The sequence below is a fragment of the Candoia aspera genome, chromosome 4 (assembly GCF_035149785.1).
Source record: "Candoia aspera isolate rCanAsp1 chromosome 4, rCanAsp1.hap2, whole genome shotgun sequence".
NCBI classification, from domain to species: domain Eukaryota; kingdom Metazoa; phylum Chordata; class Lepidosauria; order Squamata; family Boidae; genus Candoia; species Candoia aspera.
This window is the reverse complement of record NC_086156.1, coordinates 90,095,262-90,113,316: the sequence shown is the minus strand read 5'-3', so window position 1 is coordinate 90,113,316 and position 18,055 is coordinate 90,095,262. Positions and strand designations below refer to the sequence as shown.

General features: G+C 37.9%; 3 protein-coding genes across 3 annotated transcripts; all 3 read left to right on the top strand.

Annotated features, from left to right (window-relative positions):
• Positions 1 to 3,006: 3,006 nt before the first annotated feature.
• On the top strand, positions 3,007 to 4,403 carry LOC134496511 (olfactory receptor 13G1-like). Its single transcript, XM_063302237.1, has 2 exons — positions 3,007 to 3,024; positions 3,441 to 4,403. The coding sequence occupies exons 1-2, from the start codon at positions 3,007 to 3,009 to the stop codon at positions 4,401 to 4,403; spliced, it is 981 nt and encodes a 326-aa protein (XP_063158307.1).
• A 2,078-nt stretch (positions 4,404 to 6,481) lies between these two features.
• LOC134496510 (olfactory receptor 13G1-like) lies at positions 6,482 to 7,423 on the top strand. The gene has a single exon (XM_063302236.1). The coding sequence runs from the start codon at positions 6,482 to 6,484 to the stop codon at positions 7,421 to 7,423; it is 942 nt and encodes a 313-aa protein (XP_063158306.1).
• Positions 7,424 to 12,847: 5,424 nt separating this feature from the next.
• On the top strand, positions 12,848 to 13,774 carry LOC134496509 (olfactory receptor 13G1-like). The gene has a single exon (XM_063302235.1). The coding sequence runs from the start codon at positions 12,848 to 12,850 to the stop codon at positions 13,772 to 13,774; it is 927 nt and encodes a 308-aa protein (XP_063158305.1).
• The last annotated feature ends 4,281 nt before the right edge of the window (positions 13,775 to 18,055 follow it).

Genomic DNA, 18,055 nt, shown 5'->3' with positions numbered 1-18,055 from the left:
TATTAAGAGGTATATTGGTATGTGTTCCTATCACCTGCAGGTCCTGCTCATATAATTAAATGAAGGGATTGGCCTGCATGGGCCATTTTACCACTTTGCAGCTTTACTTTGCTCCTCCCTCTATAATGGTTCTCCAACCCTCTCCGTTTTCCAACATGTGCAATTCACCATGGAAAGAAAATGCTTGGAATGTTCTATAGTGGCCAGCCTTTATCAGAATAAGTGTAACTTTGTTATAAGGCTCATAAAGTTACTGTAATTGGGACATGGGAAAGAGCTTGGGAGATGGGGCAAAGCGGTGCTGCCTAGGGAATGATCAAATAAGAGACAGCATAGCCCACAGCTGGATAGTGGAGTTCCTTGAAGATTGGAGGCTATTCCTGAAATTCCTCTCCTTGGAAGAAAGAATGAGACTTGCAAGATTGATGTCAACCTTACCAGGTAGACCACACAGGAAGCTAATTCTACTTTATTGTAAAGCTACATTAACAGAATCTTGCAAGTCTGAAAGTACAATTCTCCCACCATCTCCTTTACAATCCAAGAAACTAGGGAGCCTCATTTCTGACCCTCTTGCCCTACCCACTATCCAGCTGCAGGCTATGCTGTCTCTTATCTGACTGTTCCCTAGGCAGCATCTTTTTGCCCTGTCTCCCAAGGTCTTTCCCACCTACCAGAAAACTGAAAAGATACAAGTGCAGTTCCTGAGAATTAATCTTAGATACAAAGAAGGAGTGAGGAATACATAATTGTATTTCAGTATTACTCACATTATTTGTAAACTTTCTATCAGAAAACAACTGTTTTGTTTCATCTCAATCAAATCAAGTTCATGTCATATCTTTCTTATCTGGCTTCTCATTCATTCATTCATTCATTCACTCATTCATTCATTCATTCATTCATTCATTCTTGCAATGAAAATAGAATGCCATCCAAGCATGGTACATCCTGTAACAATTTTTTTTTTAAGTTTTATGATTAAAAAAATAGCTGCATATGCAAATGTAAAAGGAGACAAGGAAGTGCTTTCAAAGCAGTCACACAGCTGTTTTCATGCTTAAAAAAGAAATGTTTTTATGTGTTCCTGTACATTTCAAAGAACAGTTTTTCAAAGTTTTGTTCACCTCTATGATGGAATATCCAGGATATAAATGTCAGTAAAATATACTATTTCATGGGCACTGGAATCCTACATACTTTTTAATGAGAAAAAAAGGGTTCAGTTAATTACTGGAGATATGGTACTCAAGTTGCAACATTTTTTTGTCCAGTGTGTTTATGTGCTACAGTATATTGGCCATCTTTTCTGCAGAAGTAAAATTATACTGGAAGAATAACTGATTCTTCTAGATGTTTGTTGTCTTTTGAATTACAAAGCAGTGATTTGGAAATAAACATGTGGACAATGGAAATGGATAAGGGTGATTCAAACACACACACACAAATATATTCTTATAGGCAAATGTACAATGGTCTTTTTTCTGAACAAGAATTCTATGGTCAGGAGTCTCTTTTGGAGGGTTATTTCAATATATATATTGTGTGTACTAGTTTATATTTTTTTTTTCTCATTTTCTTCTATTGTAAAGTAAATTGACTGTAACTGGTTAAGAACTGAATTTTATATCTCCATATGCATATATAAGACAATTCATATTTTCTTCATGAGAAATGTACTCTTCTGATCTTTTTTATAGCCTGTCCTTCGTTCCTTCCTTCCTTCCTTCCTTCCTTCCTTCCTTCCTTCCTTATTTCTTTCTTTCTTTCTTTCTTTCTTTCTTTCTTTCTTTCTTTCTTTCTTTCTTCTTTCTTTCTTTCTTTCTTTCTTCTCTCTTTCTATATAATAAACATAAAGCATGATTTCAGGGAATGGGACTAATCCTCATGTTTCATATGGTAAATAATAATAAAAAATCTAATATAATACATTAAAAGAAATCTTACAAAATATTTGTTTTTCTTTAATGTACTATTTTAAGGCAATTGTGATTTCAGAAGCTTAAAAGCACTGAGTGTGGATTATCAATTCAGATGTGTTTTCTGAACACTAATGCTAATTCTTGCTAAACCATGTGTATCATTAAACACACTATTCAGAAAACTGATTGTCTTATGCATAACACTTTATTAACAGAGAGAATTAGGTAATGCTGTAAATAGTTTTCCAATTCATTATCACCAAAAAAGTTATGCTTTAAAAATATAGAAATGAAGAAAATACAAATAAAGTTAATTAGATTCTTTTTCTAACCTTTGAAAGATTTAAATCCTATAGAAAGAAGATAAATGATATAAGGAAGACATCATAGTTTTTAAAAGCAAGCATTCAATCCAGTTTTCATAATACTTTGAACAGAAATATAAAAGTAACTGGAACTAAGTATAATTAATTTACTACTAATACTGAATAATTGAATAGTGTTCCAAATGATATGGTGCAAATACACAATGTCCTGCCAACAAAGTTTTTCCTCTTCAATTCATAACTACAAATTAAGGAGCAGAAAAAGTCTGTTCAATTAAGAAAGCTAAGAATGATCAGATTTCAAATTGTCTCATCACATTACGGCAGTTTAAGGAAAAAATATTCTAAATTATCACAATTATTTGGAGGCATTTGGTTTCATTTAACAGTTCCATCCAAACTGTTAATCCCCTTTAATAATGCAGTTTAATTTTGAAGAATTGATCAAATTTCCTTAAATAAATTCCCAGAAGCAAAAATTTGCATAGTCCCAGGAAATTGCTTATTAGTTTGTCATGATCCACACTGAAGACAGAAGGATCCCAGTCTGTTCTGGACCACAGCAAGTGGCCAGAAAATAAGGCCTTTAAAATCATATTATGGTCCCAGTACAGAGTAAAAATCCCATAATGACAATTTGCATTGCTAATAATCTCTAATTAATGCCAGAAATGCACAGATCACATGTTATTTAATGTTTGTTGCTGTGTGTTGTTATTTAGAAGAAACTAAATCACATTTTCTAGATAAGTAGCTATATGATCTATTGCAGTAAGGTAAGAAGTTTCTTTTGGAAGATGACTAACTTTATGATTGCATAAATCTTTGAATCCCAATCCCCTTTAAGTTAACTGCTTATGTAACACTTTCTAGAAAGAACAGTCCCATATCTAGTATGTCTTCTGAAATGGGAATACTTTATGGAAAAAATAAATATCACGTATGATTGTTAAGTATCAAGAAGATCAAGAGTTTTTTACACGTGCAACCAGATTGGAATATATAAAGCATTTTATTTCAAAGTGGATAAATCTGATCATTACCTCAGGTTCTTGACTGATCAAGAGTTTTAAAAGCAAAGTATCTGTTTTTGTTTGTTTGTTTTTTTATTCACTCATTAATTACCTTTAATATTACAAATGATGGGCTGGTTGCATCAATAACAAAATAATAATATAATGTATCTTTCCAGGTCACTGGATTCAGAGTTGTTGAAATAAAAAACCATTCGGCCATTACAGACTTTATCTTACTGGGTCTCACCGATTCCCCTGAAGTACAGACACTTCTCTTCTGGGTGTTTGCATTCATCTATGTTACAGCCCTAACTGCCAACTTCCTACTAATCTATACGATATCTACTTTCAAGAAACTCCACACACCCATGTATTTTCTCATATTTAATTTGTCCTTAGTGAATATATTGTCTATCTCAGTTACAACTCCTAGATTACTCCAGAGTCTTTTGACCCATAGAAAAACAATTTCATTTTATGGCTGCATCACACAAGTATATTTCATTATATGGGCCTTAGGATCAGAACTGCTCCTTCTCTCATTTATGGCTTTTGACCGCTATGCTGCCATCTGCCATCCTTTGCATTACACCATTGTCATGAGGAAAGAAGTATGTATCGGCATGGCAACCACTGTATGGATTACTGGAATGATAAACTCTGCTTTACATGCTGGACTTATGCTGCAGCTTTCTTTTTGTGATTCCAATGTCATCAATCATTTCTTCTGTGATATACCTCCAGTATTAGATCTTGCATGTTCAGATACCAGTAGAAATGAGTCTATGACAATGGTCTCAGATGTAGTGTTTGGGATTGGTAGTTGTGGGTTGACCCTAACATCCTATTTTTTTATACTGAGGACTATCTTCAGAATCCGTTCCACTGAAGGGAAGAAGAAAGCATTCTCCACATGTTCCTCACATCTCTTTGTAGTCAGTTTTTACTTTTCAGCAATCATCTACACATACATCAGACCCGCTTCAGTCTATTCCCTAGAGAAGGACAAGCTTGTGTCTCTCATTTATTCAGTGGTAACCCCAGTTGTCAATCCACTCATATATTCTTTGAGAAACAAAGATTTTAAAGAAGGAATGAAAATGCTCACTGGAAATTTCAGGTTGCTTCCAAGGTCTTAGGGTTCATCAACAAAATGCTTCTATAATTCTGATGTCCAGAAAACCATATTTCATTATAAGGTACATTTTATCCTTGGGAGTCTCTTACACAATGTAAAATGGAAATAAATTCATCCACAGCATGTGTGTACCCTCTCTCTCTTATCTATTTGTCTGTCTGTCTGTCTGTCTGTCTGTCTGTCTGTCTGTCTATCTGGATTTTGAAACTTTTACTTTCATCATTTGTTCATAATTGAAGAAGAAAAAAACCACATGACTTAATGGACATAGGTGTCATTCTTAAATGTTGCTATATAACTTGATGTAATTGTCTAAAATAATTAATGTATTCATTATTATATTTATTATATAACTAGTATAACTAGTAATTGTTATAATTATTATTGCTATATAACATAGTGTAACTGTCTAAATAATTATTTGGTGATTATGCTCTACCTTTGAGATATTAATTAACCACAGGTTTTGTTTTTCGTTTGTTTTAATATAATATCAGACAACTTAGAGAAAGATCTACAAATGAGTTTTCTACATGTACCTTGAATTGTTTCTGCACCCCATGAATATAATATGATATTAATTGATTCTGTATTGTAAGAATTTAATTAATTTGTATCTATTACTAATTTGTATCTATTATTAAATTTATGAAAAGATACAGCGACAGCCTTAGAATTGGCAATGAACCTATTGAAATGATGGGTAGTTGCTGCCTTTTAGGATTGACTATCAACAATAAAGAACCAAAGGAGTGAAGAAATGTGCTGCAAACTGGTACTTGGTACAGTAGCAATGAAGGCCTTGGAAAAGATATTCAGATGCCATGATATATCTACAGTATACCTACAGTGTGCCTACAAAGGACTGTGCAGCCAATGGTTTTCCCTGTGACACTCTGTAGATGTGAAGCTGGACTTGAAGAAGCAGAATAAGAAGAATATTGACACTTTTGGAGAAGATTTTTGAGAATATCCTGGAAAACAAACAAATGTATCATAGAATTAATCAATCCAGAGTTTTCACTCAAGGCACACACGACCAGACTCAAACCATCAAAATTTGGACACGTTACGTGAAAACCCAGCTCTCTTGGAAAGTGTAAAATATTATGGGAAGGGGAAAGAAAGAGAAAAAGGGGATGACCAGCAACAAGGCAGACAGACCCAAATACAACAATAATGAATGTAACATTCAGGGATCTGGAAGGCAGGCTGATAACAAATCATCCCTAAGAAAATTTATGTGGTCGCTAAGAGCTGACACTGACTTTACAACACATAATCAGTCAATATGGTCTCATGAGAAGCTACTGACCAAATTACTGTAGAAGGAAAAGGGAATGGCCTTGAAAGATGGGAGGAAGAGCAGCTGCCAAGGCAATGGTCAAAAAAAGAACCATTGCCTAAAAAACATATTTAAAGTTTTAAGTTCGAAAAACTTTAAAGATGAAACTTAAAGCCAGTACTATAAAGATATGCAAGCAATGCTGAAAATCTTAGGGGCTTCTAAATTTATTTTCTCTAACTGAAACATCCAGTCTCCATAGCATACCACTAGGGAACTGTAGGGTGGTGCAAAAGTAGTCTGACATGGGATTAGCTATTCAGAGAAAATAAAAAAATAAACATGTCTCAGCGTATATGTGAACCAGTTGAGTAACCCTCCATAGAGATTTTTGGGTTTTTAAGTTTTGGAAAGTTCCATTTATGTATCGGCTATGATCCAGTTTGGATGTCAGCAAGCCCTTCAAAAGCCTATTTAAGACTAAACAAGTATAGACATGATTTCAACAGTACTGCTTCTTTCCTACAACTTTCTCTGCACCCCAGCAATTTAGCCACCTTGACTGGTAAGAAGCACTTGCAAACCTAGAGGTTTTCAACTATTTCCTAAACTTCATTGCCTTCCAAAGATGCTGTCTCAATATGGATTTCCTTCAATATGTTCACATGATTTTATGAATCTACCAAATGATGGAGATGTTTATTAATAGACTGAAAAATATTCTACATGCCAAGAAAGGAGATCTCTACACAAAGTGATGTGCCGCTTCATTCTCCTGCATCACAGTCTTGAAAATGAAGAACTCTTCTACTGTTAAAGAATTCATCTTGATAGGATTTTCCAGTTCCCTTGAAAATCAAATGCTCATCTTTTGGACTTTCGTCCTCATCTACGGAGTGGCTTTGCTGGGAAACTTCCTAATCGTCCTTGCCATCAGTGTCTGCAGGAAACTTCGCACGCCCATGTACTTTTTGCTCATCAATTTGTCTATCATAAATGTATGTTCAATTTCTGTGATAGTTCCAAAGTTACTGCAGATTCTTTTATCCCAGAGAAAGTCCATTGTGTTCTCTGGCTGCATTGCACAGGTATTTCTCTTCACATTGACTTTAGGAACTGAACTCCTGCTTCTTGCATTTATGGCTTTTGACCGTTATGCTGCTATTTGCCACCCTCTCCAGTATACAGTCATCATGAGGAAGGACGTTTGCTTTGGGACAATGGCTGGGCTGTGGCTGATAGGCATAATAAATTCCTCAGTTCAGACAGGACTTGTACTACAGCTTTCCTTCTGTGATTCCAACATCATCAATCATTTCTTCTGTTATCTGCCACCAATGTTCAAGATCTCCTGCTCAGACACAAGCCTGAATGAAATCATGGTTTTTGCAGCTTCCATTGTCATTGCCATAGGCAGCTGTGCCCTGACATTCCTATCTTATTGGTTTATACTGAGGACCATCTTCAGAATCCGTTCCACAGAAGGAAAGAAGAAGGCCTTCTCCACATGCTCTTCGCATCTCTTGGTTGTCAGCTTTTACTATTCCACCATTATCTATACGTTCCTTCGTCCTGCTTCAATGTACTCTCTAGAGGAAGACAAGGTGATTGCTATTATTTATTCTGTGGTGACTCCAGTCCTCAATCCCCTTATATATTCTCTGAGAAACACTGATGTTAAGAAAGCTCTCAGAAAATTCATTGCCAGAAAATTCTTCCAGCAAGTTATGTCTTAACCAATTATTGTTGTGTCTTTTTGTGAGTGGCAAAATATATGACAAAATGTGAAGATAAATTAGTCACATGCATTCTCACCATACATATGTTCCCAGGAAAGTGAAGGTCTACATTGAATTGTGATAATATGGGGGGGGGGGATCCATTTTGTAGTGCTTAAATGAACCCAAGATGGGAAAGGCATGAAGGGGGTCTATAATTGCATTTTAGACTGAAGTTTCAAACAGCAGAAAACAAGTATCCAATTACATGGAAGACTGCAACTACATTAACATGCATGACATTGCGACCTCTCCTTTGCTCTTCTATAGGAACAGGCTACAACCAAAGTGGTGGAACATACTTACTCTTCTCATCCCCTACAGAGTTAACAATATCTGAAGAGGGCTTGAATCATTTGTCTGTGTTAATATCCTATTCCTGCTAATATGGTGAATCTCCTGGCTTGAAATGTTGCTATACTGAACATGGAAGAAATACACGATGGCATGCAATATTTTATATATGGATATGCATGAAAGAGAGGTCACTTTTTGCTCTTGATATAATTTAAGGAATATATTGAGTGAATGAATTTAATTTTGTTTTGAATCATTTGTATATGTGGTATGTGTAATTGGTATTTTTTTAAAAAAATATATTTAATATGTAAGGGTTTATTAGACTAGAGACTAAACCAAGATTCATTCACAAATGTATTTACTCATATATGCCTTCATAAATACATACAGCTGATCTAGACATTAGACAAAATAAGACTTGGATAACTTCAGTTGTCTGCTGCATTTTCCTACTTAAGTCCTAAACCTACAAATAAGTAATATAAATTGCATATTGACAAGGAGGCAGTGCAGAATTTAAAAATCAATGTTTGCTAGATGGTGCAGTGAAGTATTTGCTCTGTGTGTGTGCCCATACACTCACATGCATAATAGAGTTCAACATCAGAAATTAGAAAGAATTGTCCCACACTCACAAAGTGTTGTTTTTGGTCTCAAGGTTAGGATTATAGTATATTGACCTATTAAATGCAAAGTTTCACATGGACTCCTAGAAGCTTATTTCCTAATTAAGAACTGTGAGCAGGCCTGGTGGAAATATATAAGAATTAGGTGTCTTCTGCAATGAAGGTGGTTGTATGTGTTGTGCTGCATGCATTGGAAGTGGGTTGTGTATCAAGGAGCAAGGACTGTGGAGCCTTGAAAGGAAAGCAGAGGGTTGGAGAGAGGAACCCTGGAAAAAGGAAGAACTGTGGACCTAGCAAGAACAAGAAAGATCAGGAAGGAACTGGCTAGAGGAAAAGACTGCTGGATTTGGAAAAGTCATACCAGAGGTTACCAAGAAAAAGCTTGACCAAGTGCTGGATTTCTAAGAAGCTCAGGAAAGAGATATTTTTTTTTTCCTCTCTGTCCATCGCCTTCACTAAGCTAAAAGCAAGAGCCGAAGTGAAAGTATATAAATGTATGTATATGAATTGAAAATCAAGTCAGAATCTTCATTGCAGTAATTCATCAATGTAAGATAATGTAAAGCTATCAGATAAATAACAGTAACATCTGAATAGATGAATCTGAATAGAAACTACAAAGTTAAATTCACTGTTAATATTAAGACTTTAATTAATGAAAGTACCATAACAATGAATATCATTTTAGTTTGGAGAATTAACTGTGTCTGTGTGCCTATAAAACTTCCTGTCCCTTTCCAAGTCTCTTATTTGCTTCTATAAAGTATTATTAGTTTCACATCAAGAGTTGACCAATACATTGAAATGGAGTTTGTTTGTTTGTTCATTTTCCCAGTTCAGCCAAGATCCATTCATAGACTACATTGTGTCATTGATGGTTAAGCAGATGTTCAAACAGGTTCTGACACTCAGCAACATTGCCCATCAAATCTTGAGTTTTAGGAAAATAGTCTCCAGAAAAAGTAATCCTATACCTCTGTTATGTCATTTTTTACACTAGCTGATTTTTTAAACATTATTTTCTTAATGCTTTAATTCTGTATATATATTTTAAATGATTGAATATTGTTTTGCATTGTTTTGTCATTGTTTTTACTCTTTTTGAAATGTTTTGCCCATTATAAATAGTTTAAAAAAAAAAAAAAAACTTCTATGCCACTTTTTATTGGTTTACATTGATTTCCTTTATATGATATACTAGTTGGTTGGTTCCCTAGTCCTGCCGGGACTGGTCTTATCCCCTTATGGGTTGAATTAAAGCTGTTGTTACTTGGATTTCATTGTATTTATCGATTATTGTTATTTATGATTTTATTGAATTTTAAATTGTTTTTATTGTGAAGTGCCCAGGGTCCCCTGTGTGGGGGAGATGGGTGGTGATAAAAATATGATAAAGTAAATAAATTAAATAAATAAATAAATAAATATACAGCACGTGAATCCAGTTGCACATCATCAGAGGAACAAGCATTGCTGCTTGTTATAACCTGAAAATATAAGGAAGACATAAAATGCCATGAAGCCTGGAAAAGTGACCATGTTGCATCATCTTTTTTCTGGTTTGGAGCCCCTATCATCCTTCTCTCCCAGAGTTCACAGCATATGAGTAGCCTGGAGAAACCTTCTCTCCAGCACTGTGTAAAGATCATCCAGGCTAGGTGGCTTCAACAACCACTGTGGAATTCTCAGTATATATCAAAGGTGGCCAAGTGTTATCTAGCTTGTTCAGTAAAGGAGATCTGTCTGTTGAGCAGCATATCTGGAAATGTGAAGGGACAGTGACAAAATCCTCTTGATTATACTTGGCAATTCCAGCCCAGAAGTACTGGTAAGTAAGATGAAGTGGGGTATTGCCCACAAAGAGCCAAGCAAGAGGAGGAGCAACCCCGCACCTCTGAAAAATTCCATCTCTGGTATACTCATTTCATTGATTCTGCTATCCACTGTTTACCTTACCAATCCCTTACCTGCTTAGGCACTAGTAGGTGCTTCACTGGGATAGCCCACCTATTCCATTAAAAAAAAAAAAGGTGAAATATTTGCCTGCTTTCATAACTCCAAAGGCTTCATTTATATTAGCATACTCTGCTTTGGAGTGCTTTGCACAGACTACTCTGGGCTATTTTCTTCAGGTTTTATGTCTAAAGAAATAAACCAATAATATATGGTTATGAAGCTTTAAAGGAAGAATTTTAAAAGGAGCAGAAGAGAAGAAGCAGTTCACGGTGTACACTTGAGACGTATTTATTTAGTGATTCAGTTACACTTTGACTTTATCAGTGGGAGGAAAACTGCATTGCGTCACTTTTTCTGTCCTGACCAGTCCCTTTCCAAATATCAGTCAAGCAAGGGATACCTGAAACAATTGCCATTCCCCCTGCAGAATGACTTATGGTATCCTTAAGACTGGTAAAAATAGCCAGGGCATTTTCTGGGTGGGATGGGAGGGGGTCAAAATTCATGATGGCAGCCATAAACACCACACAATCAAAGCTCTGCTGCTTCAACATGTATGACACACACAACCGGAGAAAAAAAGGGGACAGTGCTTTGGCTACATGGTTGTAGCCATTGTATTGATAGTTTGGACTGACCCTGTGGACCCCCTTGAAAGTGGCCAGGATCCTGTTCTCAAATAAACACATGCAAATGTCTCTAGATCCAGATAAGAAAATAAGATAATATTTAGCAGCAGGATCCGGAGGTATTGTTCTACCTGTCATCACCATGAAGGGAGCCATGTATCACAGGACCATTCAGTCTTAGAGTTCCTAGAAAGCATAGAAAGTCCTTTATACCGTGGCACATGGTAAGATATTACATGTGATCAGCCAAGAAGACAAGAAGTTCTATTGGCATGTCTGACTCTCTAATCCCTGTTTGAGGCAAGGAGAGGCAGAAGCCCCTGCCTTCGCTTTGCAGTGGTTGCCTTGAATCAGAATTGAGGATCAGCTTCATACTATGAGGTTCTCTAGTGGTGATGAATAAGCCCTCAGGGTTTATTAGGCTAACCTAGATTCATGGCATTCAGCTTTGTAGTAGCCAGAGTGTGCATGAATAAAAGTAGTGGGTGAACCTTCCTCAGATTTAATCAAGCAACTTACTTTTATGTTTCTCCTAATATATCCAGTTTTCATTCTATATAAGAAATGGGGAAGCACGTGCTGTTATTTTTGTTAATAAAGAAGCCTTTGTTCGTCACCTCAAGCCACATACTATATACTACATTTCTACCAGCACTTGCACATCTTAATTTTTTTCCCATCTATTTTCCCAACTTTACTAAACATTCTACCAAGGTATATACAGTTTCTATTTGTTCTAATTTTTCACCAAATTAACTTCTATATAATTTACGTTCATAGCTCACAAACAAGCTGCCGGGTGATCTGTCTTGCAGGTCTGAATATGAGTTTCCTTCCTGTCTCATCTACCACCATCTTGAAATCCCCCACAGACACACATACAGAAAAAGGACACTCCACAAATGCTACAGTTGAGGATACAGTAGACATGTTGGATCAAATTTGCTTATAACAGCAGTGGGGCCTAATATCAGGGATTGATTCTGTTCTGTTCTCTGAGCATGAAGGCCAATTGTTACACAGTGGCAATTTGTATAAACTCTAGTAAGTAAGGTCAGTGTTTGAAAGATAAGTAAACAATGTTGAAAATCCTAGGAATTTCTGGAATTTATTTTCTCTAATAGCAACATCCAAACTCCACGCTATACCTGCTGGGAGAGTGCAGGGAGATGAAAAAGTAGTCTGATATGGGGATTAGCTATTCAGAGAAAATAAAACTGAGCATGACTTTGCTTGTATGCAAACCACTTGGGTAACACTCTGTAGTTCTTAAATGATTTATTCCAGCCAGTAGTTAAACCGATTCCTTACCAAGGGGAATTATGATTTAACGTAAGTATTTTGCTATGAACCATCAAGTTGGCCATATAAAAGCCAGGATGGAAAAGCCTGGACTTTATTTCCAAAAAAGGTGAGCAAGCATTTGTTGTTGTTGTTACTGTTGCTTCTATTCCCTATCAAGAAGAGTATCTGGCCCAGTTAATATGATTTCTGTATCTGTTATGTCCCAGTATGGATTACCCCCGAGCCCTTCAACATTCTGCTTAAGATTCACAAAGAGTAGGCATCATTTCAACATTCACTACAATGTTTTCCCCAACCTTTTCCCCCATCCCACAGGTTTAACCATCTTGACTGGATAGGAGCTTTTGGGAAAAGAATGAGTTTTCATATATTTTGTAAGCATTAGTTTCTCTAAAACAGTGCTATGTCAATATGGATTTCTTTCAGTATGATAATATAATTTTTTATGAATCTACCAAATGATGGAGATGTTTATTAATAGACTGAAAAATATTCTACATGCCAAGAAAGGGGATCTCTACACAAAGTGATATGCCGCTTCATTCTCCTGCATCACAGTCTTGAAAATGAAGAACTCTTCTACTGTTAAAGAATTCATCTTGATAGGATTTTCCAGTTCCCTTGAAAATCAAATGCTCATCTTTTGGACTTTCGTCCTCATCTACGGAGTGGCTTTGCTGGGAAACCTCCTAATCGTCCTTGCCATCAGTGTCTGCAGGAAACTTCACACGCCCATGTACTTTTTGCTCATCAATTTGTCTATCATAAATGTATGTTCAATTTCTGTGATAGTTCCCAAATTACTGCAGATTCTTTTATCCCAGAGAAAGTCCATTGTATTCTCTGGCTGCATTGCACAGGTATTTCTCTTCACATTGACTTTAGGAACTGAACTCCTGCTTCTTGCATTTATGGCTTTTGACCGTTATGCTGCTATTTGCCACCCTCTCCAGTATACAGTCATCATGAGGAAGGACGTTTGCTTTGGGACAATGGCTGGGCTGTGGCTGATAGGCATAATAAATTCTTCAGTTCAGACAGGACTTGTACTACAGCTTTCCTTCTGTGATTCCAACATCATCAATCATTTCTTCTGTGAGCTGCCACCAATGTTCAAGATCTCCTGCTCAGACACAAGCCTGAATGAAATCATGGTTTTTGCAGCTTCCATTGTCATTGCCATAGGCAGCTGTGCCCTGACATTCCTATCTTATTGGTTTATACTGAGGACCATCTTCAGAATCCGTTCCACAGAAGGAAAGAAGAAGGCCTTCTCCACATGTTCTTCACACCTCTTGGTTGTCAGCTTTTACTATTCCACCATTATCTATACGTTCCTTCGTCCTGCTTCAATGTACTCTCTAGAGGAAGACAAGGTGATTGCTATTATTTATTCTGTGGTGACTCCAGTCCTCAATCCCCTTATATATTCTCTGAGAAACACTGAGGTTAAGAAAGCTCTCAGAAAAGTCTTCCAGCATGTTTTGTCTTAACCAATTATTTTTAAGTCTTCCTGTGAGTGGCAATATATATGAAAAAATGTGAAGATAAATTGGTAACATGCATCTCTTCCTCACTGCCCTCCCAAATATGACTTTCCCAGGTTGGGAAGTTGTCCCCCCCCCCATGTGTTTATGTGTTGTTGTTGTTTTAATTGCTATAATTGTGAAATACAAAAGAAAAACAAGTCTACATTTCATAGTAATAATACAGTGAAGGAATATATCTATGTATTGAGATAGATAGGGAGGGAGGGAGGGAGGGAGAGAGAGAGAGAGAGATAAGGTTAGATAAAAGTGATCAGCGAATCCAGGTTGGGGAAGATGTGAAGAGTTTCTGTAAGTGCATTTTACTACAGGAAGTTCAATCTGCACCTGAGCAAAAAGCAGGCTATCTAGCTACTAAGAGGACTGCAACTTTATATTCATACACTGTGGTTTCTCTAGATTTTTTCTACGAACAGACTGGAAAAGAAGTGGCAGAAGCACAGCACATTTCTTTTCCCTTTCCCCTATAGCATTAGGATTATCTGAAGAGGACTTACATCATTTGTCTGGGTTAATGTTCTATTCCTCTTAACAAAATAAATCTCACAACATGAAATATTGCTACATGGATGAAGTATACAATGGAAGTCAATATTTTATGTATGCATGTGATTTTGGGTATATGTGTGAGAGAGAGAAGTACTGTTTTTTGCTCTTGATTGGATTTAAGGAATAATTTGACTACATTTAATTTTGTTTTAGACAGACAGACAGACAGACAGACAGATAGATATACTCACACACACAGAGACACATCAAATTTCGTAAAAGAGGCTCTGGGCAGTTTACAATAAAACTAAAACTAAATACAGATTAAAATATACACACTATGTGTAATTGGCATTCTTTTATGAGTGTTTATAATACCTTTTTTTTATTATTATTTAAGCTACAGCTTATTAAACATATACAGCCAATTTTTCCATCTGGATACTGGGCAAACTAAGACTTGCATAATTTCAGCAACCTGCTGCATTTTCCTATTGCAACTCTAGAGGTAGAAGGAATAATGTAAATTTCATATTGAGAAGGCAGCAGTGCAAAATTTAAAAGTTAATGCTTTCTTTATAAGCAGTGGTGGTGAGGGGTAGTGGGTACTACATGATATGAAATTATGAATTATAAACCATTTCATGATTTTTATCTACTTCAATTATTTTTCAACATCCTTAATTATTTGTGTTTCTCGACCCCAAAGATGGGCAGGGGTTTGCCATATAATGCTGTGCATTGACATATTTGCAGTGTATATATGTGTATATCTCTGTGTAACAAAGTTCAAGAAAATACAAATTGGAAATATTTCCAATTTCTCAAAAACTGAAGATATAGCATGTGGCAAGGTGCATTGCCTTGGGGCTCACACAGTGTTGTAATTAGTCTCAAGGTTAGGATTTTTGCCTATTTACTCACTTTGGGTGAAGTGCCAGATAGAAACAACTAGACACTTCTTTCTAGATTAGAAGCTGTGAGCTGTCTGTCTGTCTTTTGCTAAAAATTAGTATGGAGTGGATCCCTCATGCAGTGAAGGTGGTTTGGGGTGCTGTGTTGTGCTGTGAGGATTGGAGGACAATTGGGTATTGAGGAGCAAGGGCAGCCATTGGAGGAAAGCAGAGAAGTTTGGAGAGAGGAACTCTAGAGCAATGTTTTCCAACCTCATCAACTTTAAGATGTGTGGACTTCAACTCCCAGCATGGACTTCAGTGCTGGCTTGGAAATTCTGGGTGTTGAAGTCCACATAACTTAAAGTTCATGAGGTTGAGAAACACTGCTATAGGGAAGGGAGGAATCTACAATTCAAGGCTCAGCAGGAGCAAGCAAGATCAGAAAGAGAAATCTGTGAAGTGGAGGAAGGATTGAAGCAACTGGAAAGGACAGGGTAGAACTTAGCAAGAAAAAACTTGACCAAAGTGCTGGATTTCTATGAAGCTTAGAAAGGAGTCACTTTTTTTCCCTGTTTCCAACTTCCTACTTAAGCTAAATGCAAGTCCAGAAGTGAAAGTACTGCTTAACAGAGTAAACATCCCATACTAATGGTCTCTAATGCCTGTATGAATAAGGGAGAGTGTGAGTGAGGCAGTTAAGACACTATAAAAAGTTCATATATCTGTCTGTATAGATATAGACACAATAAAAAAAATGTTTATGTATCAGCTGGGTATGTGTGTATCTCAAATAAAAATCTTTATTACAGTCATTGACCAGCATAAGGTAATGAAAAGTTTACAGATAAAAAATGCTTACACTAAAATTCATATTAAAAATATAAAATGGAATAAAATATTACTGTTAAAGGATTTTATGTAATATAATATAGCATAATTGATTTATATAAAATGACTGTATGTTGGATATATAAATCTAGTAGTTTGAGCAGCTATGGCCATAGTACAATAAATACCTTGATGGACAGGGGATGGGGGAGGGCTCTGAAAGGATGAAGGCAGGCTATAATATCCCAGTGGTGACGGGTAGAGGGAGAAATGGTGGGAGATGAGTAATGAGGCTTTTATGAGGAACAGGCCAGAGGTATATTGTTCCTGTGGCACATTCCAGCCCCTCAAACTCACTCCTGGGCCCTGGATGGCCCTGGGTTGTAGGCTGCTGCTGCTGAATGCCAGGTCAGCATGTAATAAGGCCACCTTCATCCATGATCTGAACATGGATGAGAAACTGACCTGGCATGTATTATGGAGACCTGGCTGGGAGAAGAGGGGGGGAGTTCCCCTTTCTAAGATGTGCCCAGCTGGTTTCTGGACGTGGCACCAGCCAAGACCCCAGGGTAGGGGCGGTGGCATGGCCGTGGTTATCAGAGATACTTGGGAAGCATCCAAGGGTGCTTCTCCTCAAATTTCTGGGTGTGAGACCCTGTTTATTAAGTTGGGCACTAGGGATCATTTGAGACAGTTGCCATTGTACCAACCTCCCTGCTCCGTTGCAACCTCCCTGCCTGAGCTTCTTGACTCTGTGGCCAGGTTGGCAGTGGAGTTCCCCAGGCTTATGGTCTTCAGGGATTTCAATTTGCCATCTCTGGACATGGAGTCTGAGGTAGATTGGGAGTTCATGGCCACCATGACAGCCATGGGCCTGTCCCATGTCATCCAGGGCCCAACGCATAATTGTGGTCATTCGCCTGACCTGGTTTTTCTGTTGGAGCAGTAGCAGAGTGTTCTGAAATAGGGGGAGGTATTGGTTTCCCCTCTGTCATGGTCAGACCACTTTCCTGGTGAGGCTCCAATTCTCTCGTGCCACCCTCCTCCACAGAGAGGCTGGGCCTGTTAGATCAGCCCACTCCAGGCAACTGATGGACCCATTTGGGTTTCAGAGGGAGCTTTCAGTTGTTCTGGGAAGTCTGCTGCATGGTCCAAACAGAGTGTTGGTGGCCGCATGGAAAGAGAGTGGCCATGGCTTTGGATCGGATCATGCCTGAGTGACCTTTCTGTGCCCATGGCTCCCATAGCTCCCTGTGGTATACGGAAGAGCTGAGGAAGCTTAAGAGAGCTGAGAAGTACCTAGGGCACCACTAGTGGAAGACTGGGAATGACGACTATCAAACATGAGCTAGAGCCACTATTAGAGCCTACCTGATGGCGGTAAGGGCAACAAAACATGGTTATTCCTCCATTCTTACTGCATCCGCAGACTGTCACCCGGTGGCCCTATTTCAGGCAACCCAGTCCCTCCTTAGAGAAAGTAATACCAGGTTTCACCTAAGGGTTGCTGTGAGAAATATGCTGTGCATCTAGCAGATAAAGTCACTCACATTCACTCTATGCTGGGTTCCAGTTTTACGGCAGCACTGGTGGAGGCTATGGGGCTAAGTCTGGCAAGGTTATCTGGGGGGAGTTTGATCCGGTTGCACCTGAGAAAGTGGACAGGGCCCTTGCAGCTGCTAGTTCAACCACCTCTGTATTAGACCTGTGTCCCTACTGGCTGGTTAAGGCTGCCCAGGAGGAGGTGCCTCATTGGGTCTGGGCAGTGGTTAATAATTCCCTGAGGGAGAGGGTGGTTTCATCAGCTCTTAAGGAGGTGGTAGTTCACCCCCTCCTGAAGGGGCCATTCCTCAACCCAACCAGTCTGGATAGTTTTTGTCCAGTCTCCAACCTCCCCTTTTTAAGAAAGGTTGTGGAGAGAGTGGTTGCATGGCAGCTGCAGAAGACCCTGGACGAAGCGGATTATCTGGACCCTTTTTCAGTCAGGGTTCAGGCTGGGTTATGGGACTGAGAT

Excerpts from the sequence above, each read along its gene's own strand:
- LOC134496510 (XM_063302236.1), top strand. The coding sequence starts at position 6,482 with ATGAAGAACTCTTCTACTGTTAAAGAATTCATCTTGATAGGATTTTCC.
- LOC134496509 (XM_063302235.1), top strand. The coding sequence starts at position 12,848 with ATGAAGAACTCTTCTACTGTTAAAGAATTCATCTTGATAGGATTTTCC.